The 8,467-nt window shown below is 38.8% G+C and overlaps 1 protein-coding gene across 1 annotated transcript; it reads right to left on the minus strand.

Annotated features, from left to right (window-relative positions):
• Positions 1 to 411: 411 nt before the first annotated feature.
• LOC142463474 (olfactory receptor 1G1-like) lies at positions 412 to 1,638 on the minus strand. The gene has a single exon (XM_075566299.1). It carries the CDS (start codon positions 1,540 to 1,542, stop codon positions 574 to 576), a length of 969 nt encoding a protein of 322 aa, XP_075422414.1. The 5' UTR covers positions 1,543 to 1,638; the 3' UTR covers positions 412 to 573.
• Between the last annotated feature and the right edge of the window lie 6,829 nt (positions 1,639 to 8,467).

Below are 8,467 nucleotides of genomic sequence, written 5' to 3' on the forward strand. Positions count from 1 at the left end.
AGACGAGTTATTCACTTAATAAAACTTTTTTTTATTTTTTTATTTTTACCTTTCTTAGAGGTCATTTTCTGCACACTCAGCATTGGTTTAAAGATACCCACTGATTACCTATTACAATTGGCAGAGTGCAATAATCTGGGGTTCTTTCTTGATCATCCTTGATCATTTGGTATAGCTGTGGAAAAACTAAGCCGTTATTTAGAGGATTCATAAAACAAGTTTAATGTGGGAACCATTGTTTTATTGACATCTAACAAAATGGATAATTAGAGGTCATTTGTTGTAATGATTGCTATTAATCTTATAACGCTGTACCCCGCATCCCCCCTTCTCCTTTATCCTATAAATTGTACAGTTTGTGGACACTTTGCCGGGGGGCTGGTACACCGGCTCCACAAATGCACCTTTTCTATAGACTTGCAAAACTGTTCTGTTAATAGATGGGGAATAAAATGTAGATACATATAATAAAATTAATAAATATACCCCTTTTCGCCTACGCTTCCCAGCTTTGCCCTCACATACCTTCTTCTCCTCAATTTGAATCCATAACGCATCTACAAAAAATGTAGCCTAATGTTTGTTCATATTGGAAGAGAGTGTTTTGGGCATAGCGTGCCTTAGTGCGCCTATGAGGTCCTTGTTTCTCAGACTGTAGATAAAGGGATTCAATAAAGGTGCAATTACTGTATAAATAACAGACACCAGACTGTCGCCAACACTATGGTGACTTGGTGCAGGACGTAAATATGCAAAGAAAATAGTCCCATAGTACATAAAGACCACGGTCAGGTGAGACGTGCAGGTGGAGAAAGCTTTGTGTTTCCCTTCCTTGGTCGGAATCCTAAGGATGGTACGAAATATGTGTACGTATGGGATAAAAGTGAGCCCTAAAGCTGGTAATCCTAAAATGAAACCTGAAAGAAATATGAGCACAATGTTTATGAAGGTGTCGGTGCACGAGAGCTGTAACAGGAGGGGCAGGTCACAAAAGAAACTCTGAATGGTGTTTGTTCGGCAAAAGGTCAACTTGTGTGTACCCAGTGTATTTAGAAATGAGTTGGAAAATCCAAGTGTCCATGCCAATAATGCCAGCTGGGTACAGAGTTCCCATGACATGACTTGACTGTAGTGCAGAGGGTGGCAGATGGCAACGTATCTGTCGTAGGACATCCCTGCCAGCAAGAAGATCTCTGAACCGGCAAAAATCAAGAAGAAAAAGGCCTGAGCTCTACAAGCTGTTAGGGAAATTGTCTTCTTTTCAGTGAGCAAGTCAGCGAGCATCCGAGGGACAGTGACCGACGAAGAGCAGGCATCTAAACTGGCCAGGTTGCCAAGGAAGAAATACATTGGGGTGTGTAGATAGGTTGTATTGTGAATGAGAGCAAGAATGAGAAGGTTCCCAGTCAAAGTCATGAGATAGATGACGAAAAATAGCATGAATAATATATACTGAATCATTGGGAGGTCAGAGAATCTAAGAAAGAAGAAGAATTCATGTAATATTGTTCGGTTTTCCCGTCTTATATTGTCCATGTCCATGTCGTCACCTGCATTGGAGAATCCCAGAAAGACACACACAGAGTAGCACAATTACACACATGCTAGCAAGGAGATCAACTTTGTTCTAGCACAGGGAGCTGCTTCCTAACAATAAATAAAGACGATAGACGGATATAGCTGAACTAAACGTGTATTCTGTTCTAGCAAATGAATAATTGCTAATCACTGCTAATCATGTTTGATAATATTTTAGTGCTGCTGTTTGTCAAACATATGATAACCATGAAGTGCCATTCGTACGAACATCCGTTGACTTGAATGATAACAAATCTTTTATGAATCGTAACCCGTGTTAATGTTTAATGGCGCGATTTACTGCCAAGGCAATTTATTAGCAGATCATGCTCATATGTTTAAACTGTCTGATCCTAAGAATCAAGGAACTGTCCCAAGAATACAGTATGTTGGGTCAATTATGATGAATGTATAAGATGTGTTAGTTATTACTAAGGGCAGCACAAGTTTGCATCATACAGAATCCTTACGCAATGTAAACTTGAGGTGCCATTTATATAAGGTGAGGGAACTATAGGGACTGGAAGTATACGGTGTAATGAGATGAAATCATAGTGCAGCCTTTTTATAAACACGAGACAATACTCAAAATAAACCATAAAACGAGATTGTCTTGTCTTTGTAAGCAGAAAACACAAGGAAATGCTTTAAATATATAATATATCACTGTTTAGCCTCATACATCATTGTTATTAGTTACATGAAGCCCAACAATGACATTGTGTCAAGTAAAATACACATTGACAGGAATCTTTCCCCCTTTCCAGAATCCCAATAATAGGGATTCTTGGTTTCTTGCATTTGCTGAAATTGGTCCTGGATTTACATTTATTACAGGAAACAGCAATAAGACTGCCAAATCATTTCTCTGCTAAAATATACATGTATTGGCTGCATACATATAAATGAACAATGCATTGCATTACTTACCAGAGACCATTCTGTGCTTGGAAGGAATCTATTCCTTTGCTGGGTGAGAATTTGATGTTTGCTGCTGTAGTCTCTACTGGTACAATTCCTTTCTTCAGAGTCAGACACTCATACAGTACATGCACGTCGTGTATGATCACACACTCTCCCTGACTCTGTTTATCATGCAAAATGTGTCTCGCACTCAGACAAAGCTTTGCCTTTAATACCTTACTACTGTCACATGTCAACTTTCTGGGGAATTAATTAGACTTCGTTATTTCTGTTCAGCCTCATGAGAAAGATGAAAACTTTTCCTTAACTTTATCTTGGGGGATGTAGCACTTGAGAATTTCTTTAGTACATGTTTTTAACTATATTCTGGGTTTATCTTCTCTCAAACACACAACCCCAGCAAGCTCTAACCCCAGAACCCCCCACATAATATATATACATACATACATATATATATATATATATGTATATATATACACACATACATACATACATACATATATATATATATATATATATATATATATCTCTAAAGGAAAAACAAACAGAAAACAGGCGCACTCATAGTGTAGTAAGGTTAACAATTTTATATGGGACTGGAATAAAATATGAACTGCGCACTCACAAACGGATGAATTAAAATCGCCTATATGAGATAATGTCTCAATCGCCAACAACTGTAGCAGGAACTCAGCTGGATCTCCTCTCCGGAGTAGGGTACTGTCCCGTCACTGTGCAGGGGGCACCGGATGATCGCGACAAACACTCCGTGTATCGGAAGCAGGATGCGCACACCTCTCTGTTGTTCAGACGCTCCTCTCACCATAGAGAACTTCCAGGTCAGCTTCGTCACTCCCCTGACGAAGTCCACAAGACGAAACGCGTAGGGCATATAATTTGGAGTATATTTATTTATTTTATTCATCATATTGAACTTGCAATATTACTTACAAACGGAGCGCCTATCCCTGTGTAATCGGGACGGACTATCACTACAACGCTCACTGTGGTGTGAGTGACGAAGCTGACTCTGAAGTTCTCTATGGTGAGAGGAGCGTCTGAACAACAGAGAGGTGTGCGCATCCTGCTTCCGATACACGGAGTGTTTGCCGCGATCATCCGGCGCCCCCTGCACAGTGACGGGACAGTACCCTACTCCGGAGAGGAGATCCAGCTGAGTTCCTGCTACAGTTGTTGGCGATTGAGACATTATCTCATACAGGCGATTTTAATTCATCCGTTTGTGAGTGCGCAGTTCATATTTTATTCTAGTCCCATATAAAATTGTTAACCTTACTACACTATGAGTGCGCCTGTTTTCTGTTTGTTTTTCCTTTAGATATCTTCAAGGGAGTGGTGTTCCCCCCAAACAGGCTGCAAAGACTCTGGAGGACAGCGTATTGGGACTGGTTTTTGTACCTTCTATTTTTATATATACATTTTTTGATTGCTATTCAGTGTTTTTATATTTATTGAATTTTTAAAATATATATTTTTTAGTAGTTGATATTTACAATTGTGTCTATATACTCCCCAACTTTTTTTTTTTTTTGGTTTACTAGTTCATCACAGTCATTACCTATTATACTTTGTCAGTTTAGCCATCAGTAGGCGCCACTTCTTTGTCTCTTTTTTGTATGTATATATATATATATATATATATATATATATATATATATACATATATATGTTATATATATATGTTATATATATATGTATTATATATATATATATATATATTGCGCCAAATTAGAAGTTGGAGCGCTACTGAGTGTGGCCAAATGTATACAAAAAAAGACAGAAAAGCCCAATGCTACATCCAATGTGACAAAACATATAGTAATTAGTATATAGTTAAATACTTCAAGAATAATATTCTTGTGAGTGAGACGGAATGGCAGGGAAATCTCAATTCTAGAGTGGCGATCAGCTGCAAAAAACTGATCGGGCTACTAGAATTGAGCCGCTTTCAAAAAGTGCCGAAAAGTGGCTTATCGCCATCTCTTTAGTGTATTCTGATTTAAATTCTTTCTCACTGATTCCATAATTGCAGTATTTTCACCTTCCACATTTCACAAATCCTGGATTACGTTTTCTGTGTACCAGCTCTCACCTGGTTCTCCTACGTTTGGAATGCTGGGTGCTATCCGTTTGTTAATGTTTTCAGCTATGGTGTATATTATTTGAAGTCTTTTAGAAGAGGATCCTGTTGTAGCATATGATGATACTGTTTTTTAAGAATTTGTTCTAATTTTGTATATTATACTGTGTAATGAAGCTAACCTCATTTTCCCTATATTTGGTATTTTTTTCTTTATATTTTAATAAACTTTTTCTATCTACGGTAAGTGCTGCCCTTTGTGCTTCTTTTACCTGGCGGTGGCCCGGCGGCTGGTGGGACTGTGGGGGTCCCGGCGGCAGGTCACAGCACTTGTCGTTGGCCCTAAGATGAAAAAAACGGTATAATGCAATAAAACAATATGAATAAAAAAACCGGTAAAATACAAAAAATATATATAGAAATGAAGGGACATGTTACAGATGTTGGATAAGTTAAACATACTTTAAAATATAAAAATGAGTGCATGAAAGGCTCATTATAAGCCCATACATGCATAATAAAAGTAACAACTACTAAAATCCAAAAATGGAAGTGGAATAAATATATATCATGGACTATAACGTAATATAAAAAAATAAATATATATATATATATATATATATATATATATATATATATATATATATATATATATATATATATATAAAAATTCAATGGGGATGAGGGATGATGCTTTTTAACTTGTTTATTAATGACCTTGAGGTTGGGATCGAGAGCAAAGTCTCCATCTTTGCTGATGACACTAAATTGTGTAAGGTAATAGAATCAGAGCAGGATGTAATTTCTCTCTAGAAGGACTTGGAGAGAATGGAAACGTGGGCAGGTAAATGTCAAATGAGGTTTAATACAGATAAATGTAAGGTTATTCACCTGGGAAGCAAGAATAAAAAGGCGACTTACAAATTAAATGGAGATATATTGGGGGAATCCTTGATGGAGAAGGATTTAGGAGTGCTTGTAGACTGCAGACTTAGCAATAGTGCCCAAAGTCATGCAGTAGCTTCAAAGGCAAACAAGATCTTATCTTGCATCAAACGGGCAATGGATGGAAGGGAAGTAAACATAATTATGCCCCTTTACAAAGCATTAGTAAGACCACACCTTGAATATCGAGTACAATTTTGGGCAACAATCCTAAGAAAAGACATTATGGAACTAGAGAGAGTGCAGAGAAGAGCCACCACATTAATTAAGGAGATGGACAATCTGATTTATGAGGAGGGGCTAGCTAAATTCGATTTATTTACATTAGAAAAGAGGCGTCTAAGAGGGGATATGATAACTATATACAAATATATTCAGGGACAATACAAGGAGCTTTCAAAAGAACTATATTCATCCCACGGGCAGTACTAAGGACTCGGGGGCATCCCTTAAGGTTGGAGGAAAGGAGATTTCACCAGCAACAAAGGAAAGGTTTCTTTACAGTAAGGGCAGTTAAAGGGCAGTTAAAATGTGGAATTCATTACCCATGGAGACTGTGATGGCAGATACAATAGATTTGTTCAAAAAAAGTTGGACATCTTTTTAGATGGGAAAGGTATACAGGGATATACCAAATAATTATACATGGGAAGGATGTTGATCCAGGGAGTAATCTGATTGCCAATTCTTGGAGTCAGGAAGGAATTAATTTTTCCCCTTAATGGGGTTTTTTTGTTTGCCTTCCTCTGGATCAATAAGTAAGTATAGATATAGGATAAAGTATCTGTTGTCTACATTTAGCATCGGTTGAACTTGATGGACCTACGTCTTTTTTCAACCTCATCTACTATGTAACTATGTAACTATGAGGCTCCAAAAGATCATTAGAGCTTTAAAAAAAACCTATACAAGAAAGGCGTTAATATCAAAGTCCGCATTGAGCCGATATATCATGGGATACCCATATCACATCTACAGTATATCACGATTCTATATCACAGGTTCAGTATCAATGTTGTATTAATATTTGACATTCATTCATGACTGTGTGAGCCGATATATCACGGGATACCCAGGAATTGACTCTATATCTTGGATAGGGTGCAGTTTTTGGTCTGATTGCTCCTCCGCCCGGTTTTGTTTTTTTTTCTGATCTTTTCAGCCACCCGGAAACGCGCATACGGAGACGGTCTTTATATCCACAGGGCTACCGCTGCATTTATGCGACTCCACCAACAGCCGCGAGCAGCAACCTAGGAGGTTCAGAGACTCACAAGGAGGGAAGCAGACTATAATTGCCCTCCACATTACAAATGTTCTGGCCAGGTGCTTACTGAAGGATGACTACGTGACCTGATGTCTCGATTTACCATATTAACATCGCTGTATACTTATCGCTATGGAGCATAGATTCACCCCTTTGAGCACAGGGCAGTGTTTTTGTTTTTTGAGGCAGAGTATAACCTGACCGCACTATACACTGACACGGAGTATAACTAGATTGTATTGGTATAATGCCAGGTCCCCTGTGCGCAGCACTAGTTCCTTCCGGCTTTGCGTGGCCATTAGTGCCCAACCACCAACCCAAAATGGCCGACCTCCGGTAAAGTCCTGGCTCTGCCTCCCAATTGCCATTAGAGGTTGCCCCAGTCATGTATGCTCAGGAGATATAGCTTCCCAGATGTACATGCTTTACTGTCACCTTTTCCCCTCTTAAACCTCAGTCACATCCCACATAAATACGCAGAAGTCACCATGGTGTCAATAAAAGCAGCGGTACTGTGGGTGTGTAAATAACAAGCAGCGGTCTTGTGGGTGTGTAAATACAAAGTAAAAGAGTTATAGGGGAATTGTTACAGGGCAGTAGAGGCTTTTTCTTTAATATCTCAGCAGATAATATACACATTAAATCATGAGGCAGTAACCCCATTATTTCCTATTTACAAGACATTTACTGTACTTACCTGCATTTTTATGCATATATGTCTTGATGGAGACTTATGGATATATTCCTATTAGACTTCCTAGTCGGTATGCATCTATAATAATAATAATAATAGCATGTTCTTGTATAGCGCTGCTAGTTTTACGTAGCGCTTTACAGAGACATTATGCAGACACAGGTACCTGCCCCGTGGAGCTTACAATCTATGTTGTTGGTGCCTGAGGCACAGGGAGATAAAGTGACTTGCCCAAGGTCACAAGGAGCCGACACTGGGAATTGAACCTGGTTCTCCTGCTCCAAACTCAATGCCAGTCAGAGCCGCTCCTTCTCCCTTCTTAGACTCTGCCTATACACACATATTCATTAAGGGCACTACCAATATTATTACGGCAGTTATACCCCTCACATCGATCCTATACCCACCACCGAGGGTGTTATCATTCACTTTGTAAATATTATTTCACAGTGTTTGTGTATATAGATGTTTATAAAATGTTATTATTTTTTTCTTGGAGTATCTCTGGGAGTTGCGTTACCTTTGGTGACTTTTCTTTGTACTTTGAGACCATTGAGTCCTCACTTCCTACATACCATATACCGAAGGAGTGCAACACGTGGGAAACATTTTTTGGGCCCCTTGGGGACACACGTATGTATATTGCCTGATCTCCTTTCCCTATACACCTCAGTTTACTTACCTTTCACACCTTATTCAGGTATTTAGGTTGGGCGGTAGGACACCTTGTTTATGTATATCATAACAAGAAAGGCAGGAATCACTGCACACAGCAGAATAACAGGAATAGAATCAACGCTCATTGGGAGGTGACAAGATTAATAAGACTATCAGATATTATATTATTATCCCCCCGTGCCTCTAAAGATGCCGTCCCACCTAGGGCCAAAATAAATCAGCGGCAGAGTTATATCCGGGGAACAGACACATTTCTTTACAATATTCACACACCTAGAAA

Source organism: Ascaphus truei, chromosome 11 (genome assembly GCF_040206685.1).
Source record: "Ascaphus truei isolate aAscTru1 chromosome 11, aAscTru1.hap1, whole genome shotgun sequence".
Lineage (NCBI taxonomy): Eukaryota > Metazoa > Chordata > Amphibia > Anura > Ascaphidae > Ascaphus > Ascaphus truei.